At 48.8% G+C, this 27,015-nt stretch overlaps 2 protein-coding genes across 2 annotated transcripts; one reads left to right on the plus strand and one right to left on the minus strand.

Annotated features, from left to right (window-relative positions):
* Positions 1-1,081: 1,081 nt before the first annotated feature.
* Positions 1,082-16,820, plus strand: RETSAT (retinol saturase). The gene is made up of 11 exons (XM_052647858.1): positions 1,082-1,250; positions 3,184-3,366; positions 3,784-4,025; positions 4,736-4,937; positions 6,036-6,233; positions 9,738-9,857; positions 14,136-14,274; positions 14,521-14,630; positions 14,706-14,872; positions 15,058-15,217; positions 15,422-16,820. The coding sequence occupies exons 1-11, from the start codon at positions 1,082-1,084 to the stop codon at positions 15,559-15,561; spliced, it is 1,830 nt and encodes a 609-aa protein (XP_052503818.1). The 3' UTR covers positions 15,562-16,820.
* A 261-nt stretch (positions 16,821-17,081) lies between these two features.
* On the minus strand, positions 17,082-24,987 carry TGOLN2 (trans-golgi network protein 2). The gene is made up of 4 exons (XM_052647860.1): positions 24,929-24,987; positions 23,776-24,686; positions 21,685-21,768; positions 17,082-20,929 (listed from the first exon to the last, which is right to left on the minus strand). The coding sequence occupies exons 1-4, from the start codon at positions 24,972-24,974 to the stop codon at positions 20,924-20,926; spliced, it is 1,047 nt and encodes a 348-aa protein (XP_052503820.1). The 5' UTR covers positions 24,975-24,987; the 3' UTR covers positions 17,082-20,923.
* Positions 24,988-27,015: the final 2,028 nt, after the last annotated feature.

The following is a 27,015-nucleotide window of genomic DNA, read 5'->3' on the forward strand; positions in this document are numbered from 1 at the left end:
TTCTTTTCCATTACAGATTATTCAGTTCAGTTCAGTTGCTCGGTCGTGTCTGACTCTTTGTGATCCCATGGACTGCAGCACACCAGGCTTCCCTGTTCATCACCAAATCCCGGAACCTCCTCAAACTTTTGTCCATAGGGTCGGTGATGCCATCTAACCATCTCATCCTCTGTTAGTACAAGATACTAAATATAGCTCCCTGCGCTATACAGTAGATCCTTGTTAATTTTTATGGTGCACCCACTTTAGGAAAGGAGCTACATTAAAGGGAATGATTTTAAGTTTAAGCTTGCTGGGGCTTAAATGCTAAATAGATATTTAATCTAGAAATTGGGGCCACACCTTAAGTATAAATGCATACATAGGTAGAATAGTTCTTTCACCGGCCTTGCCGCTGGGCGCTCCCCGCCCCCTCCAGTCCCTACCCGGCCCCGGCCGTAGGCGTCGCCATCCCAGGGCGCCCGGGCCCCAAACTATTGACTAGTTTGAGGGTCCCAGAGTCCGGTGCTCGCCGGCTGCGATGCGCGGATGTCAAGGGAGTTCTCAATCCAGCGAGACACCCAGCCAGACAGGGGCTGCGTGGGGACTCTGGACAGAAACTTTCTCAATTGTTCGGCGGGGAAAACAGGAAAGCAACTTGCCACTGGTCATCCAGCGATTCCGCAGCAGAGCGCAGACCACAACCCAGGTCTCCTGTCTGCCAGGATCGGGAGTCTCTCTCGCTCTTACAGCTCTCAGCCTTGTCTCGCCCCAGGGCGACCATTTCCGCCCCACATTCCTCCTCCTCTGACCCCCGCCCGGGGAACGCCGGCTGAGTCCCCGAGTTCCCAGCTCTTTGCTGTTGGGGTCTAGCACCCCCGCCAGGCCTCGGCGCAGGAGCACTGCCCTCCACGCAGCAGGCGAAGCGAGTACGGAGAGGCGCGAGGGTCAATCTCCGCGGGCGACTTCGCTTTTCCGCGGGCTGATCAGCGGGCACGGTTGGCTCCGCCTTCCTGGTGGGAGGACTTTAACCGAGCAGAGCTGTGGCTCCAGACCCCAGGCGCCGTCCGAACGAGAGTTCCCGGTACCCCGCGCCGGCGCGATGTGGGTGTCGCTGCTGCTACTGGCTGCGCTGCTGCTGGTCATCCTCGGCAAAGTTTACAAGGGGCTGTTCTCAGGCAGCTCCCCAAACCCCTTCTTGGAGGATGTCAAACGGCCACCCGCGCCTCTGGTGACCGACAAGGAGGCCAGGAAGAAGGTTCTCAAGCAAGGTGAGCGGGAAGACACCCCGGGGACCTAGGCTGCGCCCGAGCATCCTCACGGGTTAGCGTTTCCCAGATGCAAAGTGCTGGGAGGGCATCTTTGCATGTATAGGCGCCCGCTTTAGAATCCACTCCTGGCGAGACCCTTGGTCCCCGCAGGCATAGGGAATCGTGGCCTCTGGGTCTCGGGCATCGTCCTCGGCGAGCCAAGTTCTTTTCATAGCCACGCTCGGACCCTGCCACTTGGTAGAGCCATGGCTAACGGTTTAAACAAGAAGAGATCTTTTTCCCTCTTTGGCTTTAAGACCGTAACATTTTCACTTATCTTCCCCAGGGGTTCAAGGGCGTGGGAGAGCTACACAGAAACCTTTGTAGGAAACTGCATTTGGTTCAAGGGATGTGACTGATTATGCTGGTTCCATCTCTTGTGGTTGAAGTGAGGCTCAGTGGGGTGCCTCGGGCTCAGAGCTCTTTGTTTACGGAGGATCTGCACTGTCATCTTTTGAAAAGTATTTGTGGGTTTCTTTTAGAGTTTAAAGAAAGAGTTCGGCTGCTTAAAAAATAAAAAAATAAAGACAGTATTGTTGTAAGTGGAAGGCCTATTATTTCTGAAATCAGAGTTTTAACTGGACTCTGTCACTGTCTCTGTCGCAGAGAATCAGACAGGACTGAGCAACTGAACAAACGACACTGATTTACTCTCTGAAAAAAGTGAAAGTGTTAGTCACTGTCCGACCCTATGGGACCCTATGGACCGTAGCCCTCCAGGCTCCTCTGTCCATGGCATTTTCCAGGCAAGAATACTGGAGTGGGTTGTCATTTCCTTTCCAGGAGACCTTCTCCACCTAGGGATCAAACCCCAGTCTCCTACACTGCAGGCACTTTCTCTACTGTCTGAGCCACCAGGAAAGCCTGATTTACTGTGTAACCATTAGCAAATCACTCCATTTATCTGGATTGGTCTAAAGATGAGACGATTAGCTTGTTTTTGAAACCAAGCGTTGATCTCTCATAGTGGGTCGTGTTATCAATTTAGTGAGTTGCAACTAGCATTTTAAAATTCAGTCAAATGGAAAATATCAATGTATCCTATATAGTTCTGGTAAGTATAGTGAAACTTCTTTATATTATATGCTGATGTATGTTCTGGATTATGAAATGTATTTTTCACTGTAGGTCTTTTAAAAAATGTTTGAAAAGTTCAAAGTTTACCGAGTTCTCTGGCATCTTGAAAAATTCCAAATCTCAGTTCTTCTGGAGTGGAGTGATCGTGAAAGAATAGATCTTGTGTAGAAAGTGCCCATACGGCACCATGGGCTGTCCAGTTCTGCCTTGTTTAGGTGCTTGCTCCTCAATCCCACATCCAGGCTTCCCCAGTGTGAAGGGGTGGTGCTGTGATTTCTCAGAGGAGCTCTGTCCTGCCTCTGATCAAGATCTTTAAGAACCATGATCTGAGTGGGCTGCGCCACTACTGCCTGCAGATCCTGCATTTTCTGCAGATAACCTGCTCGTGAATAGACTGTTGCATGAGCCACCATCCAGCCCCACGACACTCTTCTCTTGTCCCCCACCTCCTTGTTTTCTTTCTTCCCTAGCTCGGTCTCTGACTGCACTTAGGATTCTCAGTCTGGATCACGGTCAGCATTTGTGTGTGTGTGTGTGTGATAGTTTATAAATTATTCTTTCTTTGCAAGTAGGGAAAATCCTCAGCTACATAGTGGTTTTGGTTAAATCAGTTCAGATCAACCTAAATCACTTTGTTCAACCTTTCCCGGCAGGTCCTGAGTATTTCCCAGGTAAAATGTTTTTGATATTTTAGTGAGGAGCCCTGTGCCAAACTGCTCTACAAGTTTTCTGGAGCATCATATAAGCTAGAACATTCTGCCTTGGTTTCCACCTCATTGTCCTTTCATTGCCCTCTCCATCTCCTCCTTTGCTGCAGCTTTCTCGGTCAGCCAAGTGCCAAAGAAGCTGGATGTGGTGGTGATTGGCAGTGGCTTCGGGGGCTTGGCGGCAGCTGCGATCCTAGCCAAAACTGGCAAGCGAGTTCTCGTTCTGGAACAACATACCAAGGCAGGAGGCTGTTGTCATACCTTTGGAAAGAATGGCCTTGAATTTGACACGGGTAAGGCTGCCAAGGCAAAGGGGTGGGGTCAGGAGGTTTGGAGCAGCCGTAGCAGGACGATCCTGGGCTTTTCAGTGGTTTCGGAGGCCCAGGTTTTCTTCTCCCTGGGCACTGTTGGTCTGACAGCTTTCCTGCTCAAATCCCTTTTGAAAAATTCCAATCTGATCTCAGATGAAGGGAAAAGGGGTTAGAGACACACCACATGTATCTCCATGGTCTGACAGCTGTATCTGCTGAACTGGGCGGGGATCTAGTGGTTTCTGCTGCAACTCCCCTTTACAGAAAGGGTGGGTACCCCCTCTGTGGGTGTGGACTTGGCCCTGTAGGATGCCTCTTTCACCTTGCTTCCTTATTGGAGCCTTTCCAGGGCTCAGTTCCCTTATCCCTATCATGGCTTGTTTTTCTGTTTCTCAACAGGAATCCATTACATTGGGCGTATGCAGGAGGGCAGCTTTGACCGTTTTATCTTGGACCAGATCACTGAGGGGCAGCTAGACTGGGCTGCCTTGCCCTCTCCCTTTGACATCATGGTACTAGAAGGGCCTGATGGCCGAAAAGAGTTTCCCATGTACGCGGGGATGAAAGCCTACATTCAGGGCCTCAAGGACAAGTTTCCCCAGGAAGAAGCTGCCATTGACAAGTATATGAAGCTGGTTAAGGTAACACAGACATGTGTTATTCCCAACAAGGCTCATCTTCCTCATTAGTGGAGTGACGGGTGAGGGAGGCAGGAAGGAGGAACAGACATGTTTGTCTGGAGCTCAGCCCTGGTCCAAGTTGACCTCTGTGCTGAGCCAGGCCCTCTCTCTGGAGCCTGGGCTCAGCAGCTGCCACTCACACTCTGGCCTGGCCAGGCTGGCTTCCATGTGGTTATATCTGTAACCCCTTTTCACTTCATCTGAGACCAGATTGGAATTTTTCAAAAGGACTTTGGGCAGGCAACTGAAAAGCAAAAAAGGACTCATCTGAGGGGGAGAATGGGAAAAAAAGAAAAAAAAACTTAGACTACAGAGTTTTACGATCCACATTTAGCCAAGTTCTGCTTCCCTGGTGGCTCAGCAGGCTCAGAATCCAGTGCAGGAGACCGCCTGCAATGCAGGAGACACAGGTTGGATCCCTGATTCAGGAAGATCCCCTGGAGAAGGAAATAGTAACCCACTCCAGTTTTCTTGCCTGGAGAATCCCCATGGACAGAGGAGCCTGATGGGCTACAATTCATAGCTTGGAAAAAGTCGAACATGACTCAGCAGCTAAACCACCACCACCAAGTGTTGCTGGTCCCTTGGACTGTGCAGGCTGTTGGACAGGCAGTTCTGTCACAGCGGGTCTGGAGGTGAGCCCTGTTCCTCCCTGCTTACTCCCCTCCCAGGTGGTATCCCGTGGAGCCTTTTACGTTATCCTGTTGAAGATCCTCCCACTGCCTGTGGCTCAGCTTCTCACCAAGTATGGGCTGCTCACCCGCTTCTCTCCGTTCCTTCGTGCGTCCACCCAGAGCCTGGCTGAGGTCCTGCGGCAGCTCCCCGCCTCCCCGGAGCTCCAGGCCGTGCTCAGCTACATCTTCCCCACTTACGGTGGGTCCTGGCCTTGGGCCCTGGGCAGCCCCTGGCTCTTAGTCTTTCTTCCTGAGCCTGGTTTATTCAGTCACTCAGTCATGTCCGACTCTTTGTGACCCCATGGACTGCAGCATGCCAGGCTTCCATGTCCTTCACTATCTCCTGGAGTTTGCTCAAACTCATGTGCATTGAGTCAGTGATGCCATCCAACCATCTCATGCTCTGTTACCCCCTTCTCCTGCCTTCAATCTTTCCAAGCATCAGGGTCTTTTCCAATGAGTTGGCTCTTTGCATCAGGTGGCCAAAGTATTAGAGCTTCAGCTTCAGCTTCAGCATCAGTCCTTCCAATGAATATTCAGGACTGATTTCCTTTAGGATTGACTGGTTTCATCTCCTTGCTATCCAAGGGACTCTCTAGAGTCTTTCTCCAGCATCACAGTTCAAAAGCATCAGTTCTTTGACTCTGAGCCTGCCTAGCTGACTGAAGTGGAGCTGCTCACACTCCAGGTTCTCTGGAGCTCAGGGAAGAAATGCCTGTCTTCCTCCCTGCTGGATACCCTGATAAAAATCCCCCTCACCGACATCCTGGATGGTTTTCTTTCCAGTCCACACTCTCCTCCCTGGCAGCATGGCATTGTGCAGGGAGGTCATTCCCACTGGCCCAAGACCTGGAACGCTCCCTGTTTGCCTGTTTGGATAGAAAGAGGCTGCCCTGAGAATCACTTGGACCCTGGGAGGCATAGACTCAGGTTGCATGTTTTATATATATATATATGTTTTTTTTTTTGTCACGCTATGCAGCTTACAGGATCGTAGTTTTCCAACCAGGCATCGAACCCAGGCCCCCCACAACAGGGAAAGCACCTAGTCCTAACCACTGGACCACCAGGGAATTCCCAAAGGCTGCATGTTTTCTGACAGGAACCCATGTTCCTTTTTTATTTTTTCATTGGAAGAAAATTACTTTACAATATTGTGTTGGTTTCTGCTGTACAGCAGTGTGAATCAGCCATAATTATACACGTAAATCTTTCCTCTTGAGCCTCCCTCCCATGTTCTGCTCTGAATGGTATTGCTGCCTGCTCTTGCCTCATCACCCCCTCCTTCCTTCTACAGGTGTGACCCCCAGCCATACCACCTTTGCCATGCACGCTCTGCTGGTTAACTACTACTTAGAAGGGGCCTTTTATCCCCGAGGGGGCTCCAGTGAGATTGCCTTCCACACCATCCCTGTGATTCAGCGGGCAGGGGGCGCTGTCCTCACAAGGGCCCCTGTGCACAGCATCCTGCTTGACTCAGCTGGGAAAGCCTGTGGTGAGAGCCCTGTGTTGTCTTCACAGTCCTTGGCGTGGGTGGGAGAGACTGGGAGTGCAGAGCAAAGAAAGCACTGAGGGCAGAGACCTCCAAATTGGGGGTTACAGGCTGGAATCTGCCTCAAGCTGGGGGTGCCTAGGAATAGCAATTGACCTGGTCTGGAAGTGAAAAGGACACAGGAAGGATAAAGGGTGGTATGGTCCCCAGAGAACAGTATTTCATCATTTATTCAATAGAGACAAGTTCAGTTCAGTCCCTTAGTTGTGTCCGACTCTTTGCGACCCCATGAATTGCAGCATGCCAGGCCTCCCTGTCCATCACCAACTCCCGGAGTTCACTCAGACTCACGTCCATCGAGTCAGTGATGCCATCCAGCCATCTCATCCTCTGTCGTCCCCTTCTCCTCCTGTCCCCAATCCCTCCCAGCATCAGAGTCTTTTCCAATGAGTCAACTCTTCGCATGAGGTGGCCAAAGTACTGGAGTTTCAGTTTTAGCATCATTCCCTCCAAAGAAATCCCAGGGCTGATCTTCAGAATGGACTGGTTGGATCTCCTTGCAGTCCAAGGGACTCTCCAAGGGTCTTCTCCAACACCACAGTTCAAAAGCATCAATTCTTCAGTGCTCAGCTTTCTTCACAGTCCAACACTCACATCCATACATGACTATTGGAAAAACCATAGCCTTGACTAGACGGACCTTAGTCGGCAAAGTAATGTCTCTGCTTTTCAATATGCTATCAAGGTTGGTCATAACTTTTCTTCCAAGGAGTAAGTGTCTTTTAATTTCATGGCTGCAATCACCATCTGCAGTGATTTTGGAGCCCTCCCAAAAAAGTCTGACACTGTTTCCCCATCTATTTCCCAGGAAGTGATGGGACCAGATACCATGATCTTCATTTTCTGAGTGTTGAGCTTTAAGCCAAACTTTTCATTCTCCTCTTTCACCTTCATCAAGAGGCCCTTTAGTTCCTCTTCACTTTCTGCCATAAGGGTGGTATCATCTGCATATCTGAGGTTATTGATATTTCTCCCGGCAATCTTGATTCCAGCTTGTGCTTCTTCCAGCCCAGCATTTCTCATGATGTACTCTGTATATAAGTTAAATAAGCAGGGTGACAATATACAGCCTTGATGTACTCCTTTCCCAATTTGGAACCAGTCTGTTGTGCCATGTCCAGTTCTAGCTGTTGCTTCCTGACCTGCATGTAGGTTTCTCAAGAGGCAGGTCAAGTGGTCTGGTATTTCTATCTCCTTCAGACTTTTCCACAGTTTATTGTGATCCACACAGTCAAAGGCTTTGGCATAGTCAATAAAGCAGAAATAGATGTTTTTCTGGAACTTTCTTCCTTTTTCGATGCTCCAGCAGATGTTGGCAATTTGACCTCTGGTTCCTCTGCCTTTTCTAAAACCAGCTTAAACATCAGGAAGTTCATGGTTCATGTATTGCTGAAGCCTGGCTTGGAGAATTTTGAGCATTACTTTACTAGAGTGTGAGATGAGTGCAATTGTGCAGTAGTTTGATCATTCTTTGGCATTGCCTTTCTTTGGGATTCCAGTGAAAACTGATCTTTTCCAGTCCTGTGGCCACTAGTTATCCTTTAATCCAGGAGTTCCTTGAGTGTAGAGGTGGTGTCTTTTTTATCTTTATGTCTATAGACTTTAGCACATACTGGAGCCCAGTAAATGTTTGTTCAGTGACTGACGGAGTGAGTTGTAACCTGGGTGCTCCATAGGGTGGTGTGGAGGCCACCAGGATGCCCTGTAAATGGCAGAGTGGGGCTCAGACTCTACCCTGGCTCAGGTGTTTGCTGTCACCTGAGCAGAGAGTCAAAATTCCACCAACGATAAACTCTACAAGGAGAGGGTCTATGCAGGGAAGGGCTCTGGTAAATAGACAGGCCATCTAGGGTAACTTCAGAAGCCTCAGCAAAGGGAGAAGAGAGAGGCCTGAAGGAAACAGGGTTGGTGTGATGGTGAATTCACCAGAGTAAGCTCTCAAGGAGGAGGTGGTGAGTGGGTGGCCCAAGGAACCCAAAAGTCAAGGGAGAAAAGGCTGTCAGTGATCTTTGAGGACATATCTGTAGAAGAGACTGGAAAGTTCCCAGCAGTGAGGCAGGGGTGGCCATCAGCTGTGCAAGACTTTCTCTCACAGTCACAAACCAGTTTTCCTTCCAGCCGTCAGGTGGTGTGTGAACCAAGGAGGGTTTATCAGTTGAATTAAATTCAGTTCTGGATATATTTATGTTTTTCACATGCTATGTGATAAAAGATAAGTAAATCCTAATCTCTAACTCAAGAAGTTTCCAGTCTCAGAGGGCAGATGACTGAGATATAATCAAGGTGCCGCATGGAGGCACGCACTGAGGCCGGAGGTGGCACAGGATGGTGGGATGGGGACTCTCAGAGGGAGGTCATGATGGGTGAGAGCAAGCTGGTCAGAGGGGAGAGGAGGTCATTCCAGGCAGGGGGAACAGAGTGTGCAGGGGCACAGAGGTATGAAAGAGCTGAGTTTCTTTTCTCTTTTTTGGTTGCACTAGGTCTCAGTTGCGGCACATGGAATCTGTGGTCTTCTTTGTTTCATGTGAACTCTTAGCTGTGGCGTGTGGGATCTAGTTCCCTGACCAGGGATCGAACCTGGGCCCCCTTCACTGGCAGCTCAGTGTCTTAGCTACTGGACCACCAGAGAAGTCCCATGAGCTGAATATATTTAGGCATCTGAAAATATTAGGTTGAATCATAAGAGACTGTCACATTTCTAGGTTAAAAAAATGATTGACTGTCAGCCGTTGGGGGCTTCCCAGATGACACAGTTGGTAAAGAATCCATCTGCATTGCAGGAGCTGCAGGAGATGTGTATTTGATCCCTGGGTCAGAAAGACCCCCTGGAGAAGGAAATGGCAGCCCACTCCAGTATTCTTGCCTGGGAAATCCCATGGACAGAGGAGCCTGGCAGGCTACAGTCCATGGGGTTGCAAAGAGTCAGACACAACTGAGCATGAATGCACACACGTGCTACTTGCATATAGTCCTGTCTAATAGTTGCTGGAAACGGTCAGACGGTCAGAGATGAGGCTGGATGCACAGAAGGGAGCACGTCACAGAAGGCTGATAGGAGGGTTTGGAGTTTAACTAGAGGTTGAGGTGTCACTGGAGGGTTTAAAAGAGAGTGTGTTGGAACCAAAAACTCTGGCAACAGTAAAGAAGGACCTGGCATTTTAATGAAGCCTATCAGCTCACGGGCTCTGTCTGGGTTAGTGTGGAGGTTGGCTGGTGGCTAAAGAGAAGAGCTTCCACATCAGGCAGAGAGAGAGCTAGAAAGCCAGAGTGGGGACTGTGGGCCTTTTGGGCCTTGTAGGCAGTGCTTTGGGCTGATCCCTCACTCTGCAGTTTTAGCTGGGGCCTACCTGCCTGGGTCAGTGTAGGAGAGATGGGGTGGGGTAGGAATGGGGGCCTTTCTTGTCTTCTGGAGTGTGCAGAACCTCAGCCACGCTCTTGTGCCTGCAGGTGTCACTGTGAAGAAGGGTGAGGACCTGGTGAACATCTATTGCCCCATCGTGATCTCCAGTGTGGGATTGTTCAACACCTACGAGCACTTGCTGCCAGAGCAGGCCCGCTGTCTGCCAGGTAAACAAATGAGTTGCGTGGCTCTCCTCCAAGTGCCCTGGACCTGCCCTCTGCTTCCAGCTGACTCAGCCTGGCTGATGCTTCCCTCAGCATCAGGGCTGCCCTTTGACCCTCCTTAGGCAGAAAAGGTGAGCACACCAATTTCTATTAATAACATCTGTCCCCAGCAGGCCTCTGTTTAAGGGGTGGGATAACTTCCTTTGTACTGCATCCTCCCCAAAGACCCTTTAGTTTTTATCTCTTATTTCATCCTTGGCAAATTTACACCCTTTCCCCCGATAACCTCAACTGCATTTACCTCTCCTCTTTCAAGTTTCCAGTCCCAGTTGCCCATTTCCGGTTTCCCTTGACCTTAGATCATCTCCCTGATAGTTAATGATGGTGGATTGAGTCTTAAAGGAATGGTTCCTGGGTTTTTCATTAAGTTTGCCATGTGAATTCTGCTTCCTTCCTTAATTTCACACTTGTTTGGTGTGGGGAAGTCTGGTCTGACATTGCTGTTAAGGGAAGGGAAGGCTGGAGTGGAAACGAAGGTCTTGGTATCATTGCTATGGGCCTTATTTGGGACCTAAGGTTATGTTTTCCCGCTTCTGCAGGAACCAGCTTTGTATTGGTGCTGAGGCTGCAGGGTTACCCCCCTGGATTCTTCTCCTGGAGCCCTGCTCTCAAAACCTGGGACCCAGATAGAAATAAGCCTCAGTCCAGTCATCTCTGGGTTTCCCAGGTGGCTCAGTGATGAAGAATCCATCTGCTAGTGAAGGAGATGCAGGAGACTCGGGCTCAGTCCCTGGGTGGGGAAGATCTCCTGGAGGAGGAAATGGCAAGCCACTCCAGTATTCTTGCTGGGATAATCCCATGGACAGAGAAGCATGGTGGGCTACAGACCATGGGTTTGCCAAGAGTTGGACATGACTGAGCACACACACGTGCCAGTCATCTCCACTGACAGGCCGTGTCCAAATATAAAAGCCTGTGGTTGTGGTGGGGGGAGCCGTGTCTGTGTGCGAGCTTTACCTTTGTCCTTGCATTTGATCCTCAGCTGCTGGGTAGAGAGCTCATGTTGATGGCAGGGGAAACGGAGGCTCACAGGTGAATCGCTGCCCAAGGCCCACCCAGCTGGAGGCAGCCAAGTGGAGAGGAAGAGGCTGATGTTTCTGACTCCTAAGCCTGGATTCCTGGTCCCCTCTGGGCTGGGAAACGTGGGGCTTCCAGAGAGAAGGCCTTACTAGAAGGAGGAAGAGAGCAGATCAGCTCACAAGGGACAGAGTGGCTGAGCCAAGGTTAGCTGGGGCGTCACCATTTGGAAATGGGAGTTGGCAGCTCCCGATGTGATTGAGGGAAGGAGGCCTCTGGCCAGGAGGGGCCCAGCGACCTAGGAGGGTGAGAGAGAGGGGTCTGTGTCCAGGCCTATGGCTGGGGCAGGAGATGGGGAGTAAGAAACAGCCCAAGATGCGTTTGGGATGGAAACCTTGGTGGAAACCTGAGGAGGAGCCTAGAGCCCAGTACAAGCAGCATCCACCCTGGAGGGTGGGCCCGCAGCTGCTCGTGGGGAACCCGGGAAGGAGACCCAGTAGAAAAGTGAGGTCTTGGCTTTCCTGGTCGGGGAGAGGGTTGGCAGCCACTGTGACTGTCTCTGGGGTACAGGACATGTACTTGGGAAACAGGCCCTTAGCCCTTTGCCTCCTTTCATGGGGCCTCAGCCAATGTCTGCTGCCAGCGAAGGCCTCCCCTCTCTCAGGCTGGGTGAGCTGGGTGAGCTGTGTGGCCTGAGGCAGAGACCGCCCAGTGGCCTTTGGTACTTCCAGCCTCCCTCTCTCCCAGGACCTTTGAACCCTGACGTTGTCTCCTGATGGCCCTGGGTGCTCATCAAGTGCACGTCCTTAGGTGACAAAAAATCCACAAGGAAGGCAATGCAAATAAATGACATGGAGTTATTGGAGGGACACCTAAAAAAAAAAAAAAAGCAAAAGTATTTTCCTGCCTAGAATGATTCCTAGTTCCTTTTGAGTCTAAGAGGCATTAAGAGCGTAATTTGTTGTGTGTGTGTGTGTGTGTGTGTGTGTGTGTGTGTATGCGCAGTTGTGTCTTGCTCTTTGCAACCCCATGGCCCTGCCAGGCTCCTCTGTCTGTGGGATTCTCTTGGCCGGAATACTAGAATGCGTTGCCATGCTCTCCTCCAGGGAATCTTCCCCACCCAGGGATCGAACCCAAGTCTCCTGTGTCTCCTGCATTGGCAGGTGGATTCTTTACCCCAAGCCACATGTGTGAAGAACATAATTTCCTTTACACTTAATGTTCATACAACCTAAGTGAATAAGAAAAGGACCCTATGAGGGAGTTCTGTATTTTCTGGAAACTGTTTTTTGTGTTTAGAGATACAGGGGAAGATTAGTCTTATATTTGTGGGCTCTCCTTGTTCCAGCTAGTTATTGTTTAGTCACTAAGTTGTGTCCGACTCTTTTGTGACCCTATGGACTGTAGCCTACAGGCTCCTCTGTGGGATTTCCCAGACAGGAACACTGGAGTGGGTTGCCATTTCCTTCTCCAGGGGATCTTCCCAACCCAGAGATCAAACCTGGGTCTCCTGCATTGTAGGCAGATTGTTTGCTGACTGAGCTAAGGGAAGCTCCACCTTAGTCACCTCTGGCCCCACCAAAAGACAGTACCTGGTTTTGACTTAGTTATTCCACTCCTGCCTTCTTTCCCACCCCCAAATTCTATTTTGGTCACATGGTGCTGGGTGCAAAAACAGAACAGGGAGCTTGTCCCTCCTTCACTGGCAGGTACAGCTTCCACTGCTCCTATGTATCTCAGCCCTGAAGACAGTCTCCTGTGCCAGCATCCTCCACCCTCCACCTTCCTGAAGGACCAGCCACCCCTCCCGAGTGGGAGCTGGATGAATCCCAGTTTGAGAACCTTTCAGTGGTGGCAGTGATGCTCAACCTAGAGGCCCCAGAGAACTCCTGAGATTCCTGATGTTTCCAGCTGTTTGGGGTAGAGATTCTGACAGTTCTGTCTCTGTATCAGAGATGGAAACAGGATATCTTGTGGCCTTGGGGACAAGGCAGTGCTTTGGGGTTGAGGGTATGGAGGTGAGGTGGTCAGACAGAGGGAGTCTTTGTGAATAGGAGTGCCTTTCTTAAATTCTGGGGCTGAGCTTGGACATTATTGGGGAATGTTTTGAAGAGGACTTTTTTTTGAGTGAGGAAGACTCATTGACAAAATAAGTAAACGAGCTGAGGCTGGTCTGGAGCAGTAGGGTTTGGTCTCATCATTGTGTGCCTGATTTGAGACCCAAGGTTCTTTTTTTAATTGATTTTTTAAATGGAATATAGTTGCTTTACAGTGTTGTGTTACTTTCTGCTGTAGAACAAAGTGAATCAGTTATACGTACACATACATCCCTTCATTTTTAGATTTCCTTCCCCTTTAGGTCACCACAGAGCACTGAGTAGAGTTTCCTGTGCTATTCAGTAGGTTCTCATTAGTTATTTATTTCATGTGTGTGTGTGTTGGGGGGGGTAAGTTAGCCGCTCAGTCCTGTCCGACTCTTTGTGACCCCATGGACTGTAACCTGCCAGGTTCCATGGACAGAGGAGCCTGGCAGGCTATAGTCCATGGAGTTGCAAAGAGTCGGACATGACTGAGGGACTAACATTTTCATTTTTATCCATTAGATGGTTTGTATTCAATACTGAAGCCAAGGCTTAAAAGACTGCTGTTGACAGCCGTGGTCTTTGTCATGTGGAGCCCTGTCCTCTGCTCATATTTATTTATTGGCTGCGCTGGTCTTTGTTGCTGCACGCAGGCTTTCTCTAGTTGTGAGCAGGGGCTACTCTGTTGTGGTGCACAGACGTCTCTGTGCGTGGCTTGTTTTGGAGCACGGGTTCTAGGGCACAGGCTCAGTAGTTGTGGCACACGGGCTCTGAGGTGTATGGGATCGTCCCCAACCAGGGGTTGAAGCCGCATCCCCTGCATTGGCAGATGGATTCTTTACCACTGGATCACCAGGGAAGTCCCTGCTCTTAACTTAGACATTAAGGTGACAATGGGACCATGACACAGATGCTGTGAGTGGCTCAGGGAGCAGGGCATCTCTGCTTCTCAAGGCACTCAGAGCAGATGTCTGGGGCCATGGGCACGACAGGCAGGAGACAGAGCAGGCCGAGTTGTCCAAACAGCTGAGGCTGCAGATGAGGCGAGCAGGTGTCCGCTGGCTCCCGGGGTGGTGGCAGATCTTGGTGGTCTCCTTTACACGGCCCTCCTAACCGTTTGCAGGTGTGAAGCGGCAGCTGGGGATGGTTCGGCCCGGCCTGAGCGTATTCACTGTTTTCATCTGCCTCCGAGGCACCAAGAAGGACCTGGAGCTGCCGACCACCAACTACTATATTTATTTTGACAAAGACATGGACAAGGCGTAAGGCCTGGGTGTACATGTGCAGGAAGGGTAGCAGCCTGGTCCCCCAGAGCCACAGATGCTAGGGGGGAAGCAGAGGATATAGGATGGGAGGAGATGGGCAAGAATCTACTCCGAAAGGATTTTTTTCCCACCTGGGCTGTGCCTTGGCTTCATTCCTTGGGACCCCTGGGGATAAGCTGTGCTCGGGGTGGGGCTGGTGGCTGTGGGGACGTGGCCAGGGCCAACAGCCCTTCTCCTCCCCAGGATGGAGCACTATGTCTCTCTGCCTGGGGACAAGGCCGCCGCGCACATGCCCCTCCTCTTCATTTCCTTCTCGTCGGCCAAGGACCCAACTTGGGAGGACAGGTACCCAGGTAAGGCTTGATGTGCTGGGGGCTGGGGCTTGGGTTGGGAGGGGCGGCAGCAGTGACCCGGCTCTGCGTCCCCAGACCGGTCGACAGCAGTCATACTAATACCCACCTCATACGAGTGGTTCAAGGAGTGGCGGGACGAGCCCCAGGGAAAGCGGAGCAGTGCCTACGAGACCCTCAAGAGCTCCTTTGTTGAAGCCGCTGTGTCGGTCTTCCTGAAGCAGTTCCCACATCTGGAAGGGAAGGTAGGAGGGCAGAGTTGGTGGTGCGTGCATCTGCCCCTTCTGTGGGGCTGGGAATGAGGCCTGGGGTGACTGAACTCCAGGGAAGCCTATGCTGGCTGGCAGCTTGTGCAGGGGCAGGGAAGGAAGAGGTGAAGGTCCCACAAGGTCCCCCTCCCACTCTTCGGCCACCTCTTTTGCCTCTTCAGGTGGACAGTGTGACTGGAGGGTCCCCACTGAGCACTCAGTTCTACCTGGCGGCTCCCCAGGGGGCCTGCTATGGGGCTGACCATGACCTGGGCCGCCTACATCCTGGTGCGATGGCCTCCATAAGGGCCCAGAGCCCCATCCCAAACCTCTACTTGACAGGTACGCTGAAGGCCCCATCCTGCCAGGAAAACTGGGACCCTGGGCCTGTCAGTCAGCCCTCCGTTTCTGTTGCCTTGGTGGCTGGGGACCCTGGTTCTGGTCTGAAGGCATCTCTGTGGCCCTGGATCAGGGGCCCGTCTCCCCGCTACCCTGCTTGGAGGTGGCGCAGGGGGATGCTCACAGGCCTCCACTGTTGTCTCCCAGGCCAAGATATCCTCACCTGTGGGTTGATTGGAGCCCTGCAAGGGGCCTTGCTGTGCAGCAGTGCCATCCTGAAGCGGAACTTGTTCTTAGACCTTTGGAAGCTTGGCTCCCGGATCCAGGCCCAGAAGAAGAAGAATTAGTTGGCTCAGGGGGGAGTCAGAGGAACCGCCTCACCTGTGTTTCTGCATTAGTTCCTTACTCACGTAAAGCACTGTAATTATTGTTTCTCATTTCTGGATACAGGTCCAACACACAGGTCTAGCATAGATGGTGATTCTTAAAATGAAGCTCTTTCACACCTTTAGAACATGCTGTTCCTACAAAACGCCCAGTGTGGGCTACTGATGTGGGTGGCTTTCATGGCCCGTCAAGCTGCACTCTGCATTCCACACCCATACCTCCTAAGTCTGAGCCATCCAATGGAATATTCTCATCAGGTGGCTAGAACCCTCGAGAGCATGGGTCGGCTAAAGCAGGGAGGGTCCTGCTGGCCTGAGGCTTCTCCTCCTGTTGCCCCTTAGTGCCTCATTGCAGTTCTACACAACAGAGAGGTGTCTGGTGAGCATGGTTTGGCTTGTAGTTCCACAGGCTCAGAGGATGCAGATCCCATTTTTCTGTTTCCAGTGGCTCTTCTGAGAGTGTGGGGAAACTCCTGTGATGTGGTCCATGTGGATGTGGGGGTTGGCAGTGGACAGGACGTGTTAGTTAGCAAGGTATATATGTTATGGGAGAACATCCAATTGGTATGGGGCTGGGGCCTAGGCTTGTTTTCCTTATGATTGGGGTCACGATGGGTTCTCACCGTGTCAGCTCCAGGATACCCTCCCCGACCTCAGGGCCTGAGCACCAAGGCGTAGCTTCCCAAAATACACAGCAGTCAGGGCAGAGGCCTAGAAAGACAGCTTCACTGGGGTTGACACAGGCAGAAGGCATTCCAGCCAAGGGTACAGCAAAGGACAAACACTGGGAGGTAACGAGTGTATTATGACGAGCATCCCAGTTACCTCTGACCTAGAACCAGGGCTGCCTGGTGAGGAGGAATGGGGTTGGAGGTAAGGATCAGGTCATGGAAAGTTACAGAATGTGTGCCTGGGAATGCATTTGCAGTGTGTTGGAACTTACATGGGGATTGGATGGGAAGGTGAGTGAAGGTGCTAAAGGTTAAAAAAAAAAAAGACCTTTTCCTTACTAACATGCCTTATTTCAGTCAATTTTAATGTAGTACTAATGACCTTAATATTTAGAGGGGGATTAAGAGGTACAATATAATCATTAATACTAAAATAACTTCATATGGGGACAAATGGTTACTAGACTTGTGATCAATTTTGTAATGTATACAAATGTCAAATCACTGTGTTGTACACCTGAAACTAATACAATGTATATCAACTATACTTTTTTTAAAAGAGGAAACAATTAAATTTAATAATTTTATAGCTTTAATATTTGAAATTTATTTTGGTTTCTATGCAGAGATACAAAACTACGTGGTGATGGCATTCACAGAAACTCAGTAAAACATTATATGGAAAAATACTTATCGTTGGACCAAATAAGCTTTAAAGAAATAAATCATCATTAAGTTACAAGCTAGAAAAATAAAACACTGCAAAACAGTGGTATTTTGCTAATTGGGTGAACAAAAAAGAGAAACAACTTCAGCAATCAACCATTTATTGAATACTTTAATAAGAGTTCTGAATTAAAGGAATACCAAAGAGTGTGAGGAAGCTGGCTTTGTTGGTAGGTTGAAACCTGATAAAGCTCAGACCCAATGCCTTTATGAGGAGTTTCAAGATTGGGGTATTTGGGAAATCCACATGTGACTTCATGGAATTGGGCTGAGATTCAGTCTTGGTTCTCGATGTACAGTTAAATTTGAGAAATCTCTCCCCAGGTTTCCTTCTGAAGCAAGGCAAGGCCAGACACAATGGTCCCACCTGGAATGTTTAGGAGACAGCTGGCAGAAGTACAGGCTCTGGTACAGTGTGCTCTCCTCCCTGCTCCAATAATTCAGAACATGTGCAAGGCTTGCCAGCTCTCATCTCACATGCAGCAGCATTCCATATCAAGTCACCCTCCCAAAATGAGGGGCAGGCTTGTGAATTAAATGATGTGAAATGGGAAGAGGAAATGAGAATCCATATTGGGAATTTGAGAGGTTTAGGGGTCTATCACCAAGTTTCACGAAAAGTCATCATGTGGCAAGAAATTTGAGTGTACATAGCTAGTTCTCGGGTCTTTACGGGTTAACTTAGCCTTTTTAGGTAGACTCTTCAAATGATTCTAAAGCACCGATTCCTCCAAATAGAAACCACTCTTCAACCAAAAACTGGGTGGCAAAGTAAAGCACAGAGCTGACTGGACAGGGCACCTCTCCTGCCTGCTCCGCGCCCCACCCCCAGCTAGAGAGATCCTCCCACTACCACCAGCTCACCCTCATCTACACAATCTCTAGGAAAACACTCTTCAAAGAGCCTATCTTCAAAACGACAATGACCCAGAAAACAACTTTTCCTTTGGTGTGGGAGATTTCTTTCAGTGCAATTTCTAAAGTGCAACTTAAATTCAACTGTATTCTTTCACAAGAAATTGTCCTGCTCCAAGGCTTAAAAAGTGAAGCTACATGGACTCCACAATAGGTATGTGTCCACTTGGTGCCAACCTGCTCTCGGTGCCTGAAACCAATCTTGCTGTCTGCTCTCTTCCTTCCCAGAAAAATCCATCAATAAGGGCAACAACTGGCAGCCAGAAAGCGGTGTGTGAGGCCTCAGTAAGGTCACAGCCAGATGTCCTGAAGAAAGAACATGTCTCCTTTGTGAGGAGAAATGAACTCAGGTGCCCAGGGACTGCACCATGTGAGGCAGATATGCACATGGCGCCATGGGTGCTCCCGCTAGGAGCTTCATTTTCTTGGGGAGACCAGAGATGTCAGATACTGACTGGACTGCTCTGCTCTGCTTTAGTTCCAAAATGCACAAGTGACATTCTGTTTACTGGAGTAAAACAGAAACAGCTGATTAGGTGGGGTGGGGGATTAGGAAGGTGCATGGCCAAATTAGAGCTGGGGCCTGAAAAAATAGGTTTTTGGAGAGGCAAAGGAAAGAAGAGAAGGGAGTGTGCCCTAACTGAAAAACAGCCACCAAAAGCCAGGGACTGGAGAATGTAGCAAGGATGTCGAGGCCTGATGGTTGCCTGACAAGAGGGGCCCTAGGCCCCGGGAGGATGCAGGGAAAGACAGGCAGGACAGCATCAGCCTGCAGAGCTGTAAACACCCGGGTTCATGAGCTTGATTCTCAGAGCCACGAGACAGAAGCTTCAGATCACTCTGGTCTCTACACACACAAGAGGAAATGGACAAGAGATCAAGGTGGCTCCTAGGGAAAAAAAAAAGATCCAGAAGGGTAGCGAAGTGGGCGGGGAAACAAGGAAAATGGAGAAAGACTGTAGCTAGAAATATTTTTCTTTTTAATGGGTAGGACTTTTGTGCCAAGAGATAAAAATGTCAACTTGGAGTTGAGATGATTAAAAAGACTGGACAATTGAGAGGGGCAACTTAATGTGTAGAAGAAGAGAAATTCTGTTTCAGTGACAACAGGTTGACAAGCTGGAATGTTCACCATGTGGCAGGACAGGGTTCTCTGGGAACTAGGCCGAAGACAGAAACTTGGAAGTCACTCATCCAGAGGCTAAAGAAGGAGTAAGTTTCTGAGGAGACAAAGGGATAGACTTGTCTTTGCAGGCATTCTCCCCCACCAGCACAGGAAAAGGCAAAGGAGTTCTCAGAAGCTAGGGCACAGAGACCACAAGAGGGGAGGTTGAATTTGGATGGTGTAAGTGTTCAATTCTATTCAGGACAAGACTAAGCTTTGAGAACAAGCCACTGGATTTGGTGATCTGAACCTCTGGGAAAACATTCTTGGCAGAAAGACAGGGACTAATCAGTTTGTAAAGGTTATGAGGAGGATGAATGGCAAGGGAACTGAAGCTCTGTTTTCTGGAGAAGCTGAACAGCAGAATGGACCACAAACAAGATGGATGGGAGCAGAGATTCTGGGCACACAGATAGGTGGAAGGAAAATGGTGCCAGTGGAAGACAGGCAGAAACAGAAAATATCAGAGGGGAGGAAGAAAGGCAGGGAAGAGGGAGACAGAGAAGGAAATAAAACAACCACGGTCTTAGGGGATGATGCCAAGAGTCCTCATTCCTCACCTTTACAAATGTCACCTGCAGAGGATGAAAAGCTCCACTCAGTCATGGGCTATTTTAAGTGAGGTGGAGGACACCATGACAAACACTATGGTCCCTTCTTCCACCAGACTTCAACAGCCCAGAACGCACCCTCTTCCTCTCACTTCCCACTTTCTTAGAATTTCCCTGAGATTAGCTATTCTCTTTCAGTTTCTTCTTTGCAGAAACAACTCTCTTTAGGCTCTCTATAACAGGGTAGCACAACATTTAAATGAAACTTCAAACAACAGTCTGATCTAGAAGGCTATCCTCAGTTACCCCAGGGAATTCTCTAAATTTCTTAAACTTGAGAGTATAATCAGTTTGTAAATATAAGTAAATACAAATATTTTAGGCAACAAAGCAAAGTAAGAATTTGTGGGAATCCTGTTTCTTAAAAGTCCTCTAAAAAAATGCAGACCCAAACCAAACAGTCCTACATGCTTTCAAAGCATGAACTCACTCTACTTCAGAAAGTTCCTGTAAGGATGGTAAGCAGGCATACACACAATGTTTCTATAATCGTTAACTATTATTTTTAAAACATCTGTGACGGGGCAGTGGCTTTAAGCTTTCCTCCCAAAATCCCTGGTTCAGTTTTCTGCTCACTACAACCAAATGCAAGTGGATTCACTTTGTCTTAAGTGATATGAAACTGTGAGAAGAGCATGAAGAGCTTGCACTAGGCAGGCTGGACTTAAGGGCAAGAAAGCCTGTTTTGTAGCTGCTGTTTTGGTTTGCTGCTGGAGACTTCGAAGAAAATCGTGTTCACAGCAGCCCTCAGGCCATCAGCAGTTACCCCCTTCTACATCTTTTGTGGGGTACACATCCCCACAAAGGAAAAGGCCTTGGTAGCAATGGGCCTTAATCTGCAGTTTTCTCCTAGGCCCTCGAAGGTAAAGTGTTGAGTGCAATGGTGTTCTCAAGGGCTAACCACCTTTAACCCAAGGCCCCTGGCAGGGCACCTACCCAGGGCCAGGATCTCCCTTTGGTCACAGCTGGGTGCCCACATGCTCCTCCACTCACACTCAGAGGGGGACAGCCTGGAAGACATCAGCATAAATAACGGGAACACAGGAGGACAAGGTCGACAAAGTGCAGGTGCAAAATCTAAAGCAACCCCACTTCCCCACCACCTCTGCTAGCCCCGACTCGCCACCAAACCCTGGAGGAGGGGGTGTCTCTTAGGTCACAGTGTTTTTCTGTTCATTCTTCTTGATTTAGAGACAAATCAGCAGGGGGGACAAGGTTCTCAAGAACAGTAAAAGTCAAATCTGAAACGAGAGCAACACAATCCATTGGTAACTTTCATTTGTTTTCAGAGGAATATATCTTACTGCTGGCATGATGGGGCTGGGGCTGAGGGAAAGAGAGCTCCTAGAATTTTCGGTTCAGAGGAAAAATTCAAAATGAAGACGAACTGACCCTCACTGTACAAAGAACAACGGATAAAATAAAAGCTTTTAATCCCAATTCTCAGGGTGAGTCAAATGCCTGTGAAAACTTGTGAAGTACTAGTCAAGTGTGAAAAGTATAGGCAGAGAGTCGAGGGAGTTGCTCTGAGGTCTTGATTTTTCCAGAAACTAAGGGGGAAAAGATCATGTGTTTTGGGACTTCCCAATGGGATTGCACTGGTCCAATGGTTAAGACACTGCCTTCCAATGCAAGGGTGCAGGTTCGATCCCTGGTTGGGGAGCCAAGATTCCCACATGCCTGTGCCAAAAAAAAACCCAAAAGAAAACCAGAAGCAACACTGTAACAAATTCAATGAAGACTTTTAGAAAAAAAAAAATCACAGTGTTTCTGGGTCTGAGCTTCCTCATCTACTGAGGGAAGATGTTGCAGAGGTCCTGAGAATCTTCTAGCACTAACACTGCAGACATGTTTACAGGGATGTTTGTATGCTGTGGTCTGAGAAGGGCAGAGACAGTGGAAAACAGCACCCCCAGAATCAGCTGCTGCCCCTATACCAAACACAAGCCCATGGCCGGGTCCATCTGAGATTGCATATTCCTCCCTCCTCTCTTACCTTCTGGTCCAAACGCTGGTAGTCAGTGGCCTTTGGCCGCCGTGTAACTTTGGATCTTTTTCCTTCCAGGACGAAAGCTATAATCTGGGGCAAAGGACAAGAGAGTGATTAACAAGTGACTTTATGGTGACAGATTTCAGTCTCTGAAATTAGAGGTAATCATCGGCCGCTCATTTGTTAATGATCTTGACAGCAAAAGAGCAGACCATTCACAGAAAGGCCCTATTGACAATTATAAGGAGGACAGGGCCTAGTTACATCAGAACCCTTTATCCTAAACAGGAAATGACAGGTGCAGGACAGCTGTTCTAGGCTCTAGCCAGCTGAAGTCTGTGTGATTTACTCAAGAGAACGCAGCCTATTTAAAAGCAGAAACATCACTCGGCTGACAAAGATCTGTATAGTCAAAGCTATGGTTTTCCAGTAGTCATGTATGGATGTGAGAGTTGGACCATAAAGGCAGCTGAGTGCTGAAGAATCAATGCTTTTGAACTGTGGTGCTGGAGAAGACTCTTGAGAGTCCTTTGGACTCCAAGAGTGAGCCAGTCAATCCTAAGGAAAATCAACCCTGAATATTCACAGGAAGGACTGGTGCTGAAGCTGAAGCTCCAATACTTTGGCCACCTGATGCAAAAAGCCAACTCACTGGAAAAGACCCTGATGCTGGGAAAGACTGAGGGCAGGAGGAGAAGGGGGTGACAGAGGATGAGATGGCTGGATGGGATCATCAACTCAATGGACATGAGTTTGAGCAAACTCTAAGAGATTGTGAAGGACAGGGAAGCCTGACATGCTGCAGTCCTTGGGGTACGAAGAATCAGACGGGACTTGGTGACTGAACAAACAACACAGTGAAAAGAACTGCCAACTCCTCCCCAGCTGAGACTCCTCCAGGCTAAGCAAGTCCCCCTCCTTTTATCTTAATATTAAGCAATAATTACTTCTAATCTGCAAATGTACTCTTTCACCCCACACTTTATTTCATCTGAACCTTACCACTCTCATTTCATACTTAAGGTTACTCTCCATGATAAGCACTTGGATGTAGAATAAGGAATGTACCTTAAAAAAATTTTTTTTCAAGGCCACATTCATGTGGCATTGGGGATCTTAGAACCTCAACCAGAGATCAAACCTGTGGCCCCTGCAGTGAAAGCATGGAGTCTTAACCCCTTAACTGTCAGGGAATTCCCAGGAATGTACCACTTTTACTAAATGTCTTCTCTCATTTCTCACAGCCCTAGGCCTTTTGACTATCATGAATTGAACCCTTCAATTTTAGTCAGACTATTACAAACTACTAAATTCTTAGGGCTCATAAGAAATGCAATCATTTGGGGAAGAATCTGAAAATGAATATATATATAAAAAACTGAATCACTGTGCTGTACCCCTAAGACAACATTGTAAATCAACTACACATCATGTTTTTTTACATTTCAGTTAAAAACAGAAATGCAATTATTTTGTCGTTGGGGAGTGGTTACTAAGCAACACAACAAACCCTGCTGAAGTAAAAGATGAGTGTATTCATGCAATTTCTGGCCTTTCTTCTAATCAGAAACTCAGCTGCAGAACATAGACCCCTGGGCGCTCTGCTGCTGGTCTTGAAGACTCTGTAACCATTCTTTCTGTTCCTGCAGATGGAAGACAAACGCTTGGGAGAGGAAGCTAGAAATCAGAAGACGGGAAGCACTGAAAACAGGAAGATCACTGGTTTAACTACATACAAACTGTCAGGTCCTCAGGTCCTCTCTCAGGATGTGAAAGATTCTAAGTTCCAAGATTATGGGAGGAGACCTTCATTTGGGTCAAATCATAATAATGTCCTAAGCTTCACACCTGACGCAACAGCAGAGGGCACTCAGAGGAAACAGATGTGAAAACAAATGATTTCTAAGACAAAGGGGGGAAAAAAAAAGAACCCTAGAAAACCCAATAGAGAATCCTAGCAGGGTCTCAGGAAAAAAAACGGAAGTTTGTTTCTTAAATTCCCAGGGCTTACAGGCTGATGAGTGATGGATACTCACATATCAGGCTTTCTGAGAGGAGGAAATCCTACTCCTCCTGTTAAGGCCATTCTTGCCTTACCTTCCGCTTATTGTGGTAGGCGATATAGAGGGCAGCGACGAGAATGGCTGCTGTCACCAGATATGCAAAAAAGTGGCTGCTCTCTGCACTGGCATTTCCAAGGTTATCCTTATAAAGGTCATCCTTCTTACTCCAGGTATTCGAAAGTGTCCCTTCACGGTTCTCTCTGGAGGCAGGGCCAACCATTTCTTTCCCTTCTTTGGGTGGTGCGTCTTCCTCTGGCTCTGCATCCCCTTCTTCAGTCTCCTTGGGCTCCACATCTTCAGTTAATTCTAAGGGCTTACCTCCTCCCTCCCGCTGGGGAGAAGAGGGGTTTGCCAACACTTTTCCCCCAGGTTCAGTTCTGGAAGTCTGCAGAGCTTTGCCAGCGACTGTGTTTACATGAACCTTGGTGGACTCCTTGTTATCATAAGAGGGGCTGGAGACCAACTTGTTGGACTGGTCTCTGGGGGAACTGCCAGGGTCGGCTTTCCCGGGGCGCTGCTCGGCTCCTGAATTATCGGAGTGGGTTTCCGCGGGGCGGCGCTCGGCTCCCGAATTGTCAGGGCCGCTTTCCGTCGGGCGCTGCTCAGTTCCCGAATGCTCAGGGCCGGTTTTCCCGGGGCGCTGCTCGGTTCCCGAATTATCGGAGTGGGTTTCCGCGGGGCGGTGCTCGGCTACGGAATTGTCAGGGCCGCTTTCCGTCGGGCGCTGCTCAGTTCCCGAATGGTCAGGGTCGGTTTTCGCGGGGCGCTGCGTGGCTCCCGAATTGCCAGGGTCGGTTTTCGCGTCGGTCTGATTTAGAAAGGTTTGGTTACTGTGTTCTAGCCCAGACTGAGCGATCAAGACGTGCTGCCTGGAGCTTCCTGCAGAAGCCTGATCTTTCTTCTGAGCGGTTGTTCCGGCGATTGGAGCAGAACTGAGCAGCAAGTCTGAAACAGAGAAACTATCTGGCTGAAGAGAGGCAGTCGGAGAGAAAGGACTCCTCAGAACGTTGCAACGGGCAAAAGGGAGGGGAGTGCTGGCGAGCGGAGCGGTGGCGAGGTTCGGGCAAGGAAGAGTGAGGTCAGGGGCCGACAGGCCACGGTGAAGATGACGGGCCCCGGGGCGAGAGTGGGATTACCCGGGGCTGGTCTTGGGACTGCGGTGGGCTGGGGGCGGGGGGGATTCTTACCCGCTGCCTCGACGCTCAGTAACACGAACGCAACCAGGAACCGCATCCTGCTCCGACTGTGCTTCCGCCCCCTAATGCTCTCGCGAGATCAGCACGCGGGCTTAGTGTTATGTCCCGCCCCTTCCTGTGTGCGTCGTCGCAGCCACACCCAGGCAAGGGGCAGGGATTGGAAGAAGCCCGGCAAGCGGGTGTTCTGTTGTTTCCCCCGAGGTGTGACTGCTTTTGCTGGTGGCGGGGCTGTATTGCGTGTAGAAGGCGTATTTGTCTTTTCCTGCTTTCGTAGCTCCGCAGCGGCCGCTACAAACTTAGTCCCCCTTTCCTTCTTTGCTGTCATATTTACGAGACAATACTGGCGAAGCAGGCGCTCCCTGGCCCACGGACGTAACCACGGGAGTGACGTCGTTGGGGCCTGGCGCTTGCTCGCTCCTATCCTCTGCTGCCTTTCAGCCTTCTCCCTCCCTCATGGTTCTTTCCCTGCAGCGCACAGACGTGTGGAAATCTGGAAACAGACACCCACACTGTCACCTTTGTAGCGGCAGCCTTCGCAACCCTGCTCGCTCTTTTGACCCCCCACGGAAACGGTGTCAAAGATCTTTTCTAAAAAGTTCGTCTGTTTTCTGATCGTGTAAATTACTCATTCACGCTAGAAAATTCACTGAATGTGTACAAGTAGAAAACAGAATCTCTGCCTCACGCTTCCAGAGTAGTGACTATCAACGTTTTAGTGTATTTCTGTCTTGCAAACAATATATTTGATTAGGTAATATAATCTAACGGTTGAAAAAATGGGATTTATTTTTTGAAAAGTTCACATTAGAAAGTTACTGAAGCAATTATCTTTAAATTAAGAACCTCAAAAAGTTCTTGTGGGATTTCTCTTGTGGTTCAGCGGTTAAGAATCCACCTGCGAATGAAGAGGACATGAGTCATCCTTGGTCCCATGGGGCGACTAAGCCGGTGGGCCACAACTACTGAAGCCAGTGACCTAGAGCCAGCGCAACAAGAGAAGTCGTGGCAATGGGAAGCCCCTGTTCTCTGCAGCAAGAGGAAGCCTGAGCAGCGAATAATAGATAATAATAAAAGAATGTTTTTGCTCTCTAGCCCTCCTCCACAAGTTCCTATTCAGTGATTTTTTAAAACAAATACAATTAGGATAAATATAAATATACTCCCGCCCCCTGTTTCTTAAGTAGTGTGTTTTCACCGTCTTTTATTCTATAATCATTTTCTCCCAAATTGCAATTATTGGATATATCGTTTTGTATCATGCTGTTTAAGATTTCTGTTGTGTTCATACAGACTATGGGAAGAAAATAGTGTGTTTAGGAGTTAAACATTTAGGAGGCTGTTGCAGTAGTCCTAGGACTAGCATAGGTACAGTGAGAATAGAGGGAAGTGGTTGGGCTCAATATAAATTTGGGAGGAAATACCAACAGGCCTTGGAGATAGATTGGCTATGGGAGGGAGATGTGATGTGAGGAAGATGTGGAAAACCAGATTTAATACGATTGGGGCACTAAAAGTGAATTTATTCTTGCCTGTGAGACAGTCAAGTAGAAATAACAGGTAGCTGGAAACAGCATCAAACGAGTTCAAGGGCACGCTCCCCTAATTAAATATTGTCAAACATGACTGTTAATGGTTTCATAAAAATTTATATTTATCATTGATTTTGTGACAGTTTCTTTATTATTGGAGTTCTGAATTATTTTCAGTTTTCTATTCTTAGTGATTATTATTTATAATCAGGTACTGATTAGGTGCCTGAGACAGAAGCTCCAAAAACTTAAGCATCTTGTTTAAGTCATGCTGTTATCTTACCCATCCTAGGTAAGTGACTATGCTTAATCTGCTAATTTGATAGGAGAAAAATAGTCCTTGTTATTCTTTTTTACATTAATTAAAAAAAAATTTTATTTATTTTCGGCTGTGCTGGGTCTTCACTGCCGCGCAGGATTTTCTGTAGTTGCGACCAGTGGGGACTACTCTTTCTTGCAGTGCACGGTCTTCTCAAAGTGACAGTTTCTCTTGTTGCAGAGCACAGGCTTCTAGGGCAAGCAGGATTCAGTAGTTAAGGCGTGTGGGCT

The sequence above is a fragment of the Budorcas taxicolor genome, chromosome 11 (genome assembly GCF_023091745.1).
Source record: "Budorcas taxicolor isolate Tak-1 chromosome 11, Takin1.1, whole genome shotgun sequence".
Classification (NCBI taxonomy): Eukaryota; Metazoa; Chordata; class Mammalia; order Artiodactyla; family Bovidae; genus Budorcas; species Budorcas taxicolor.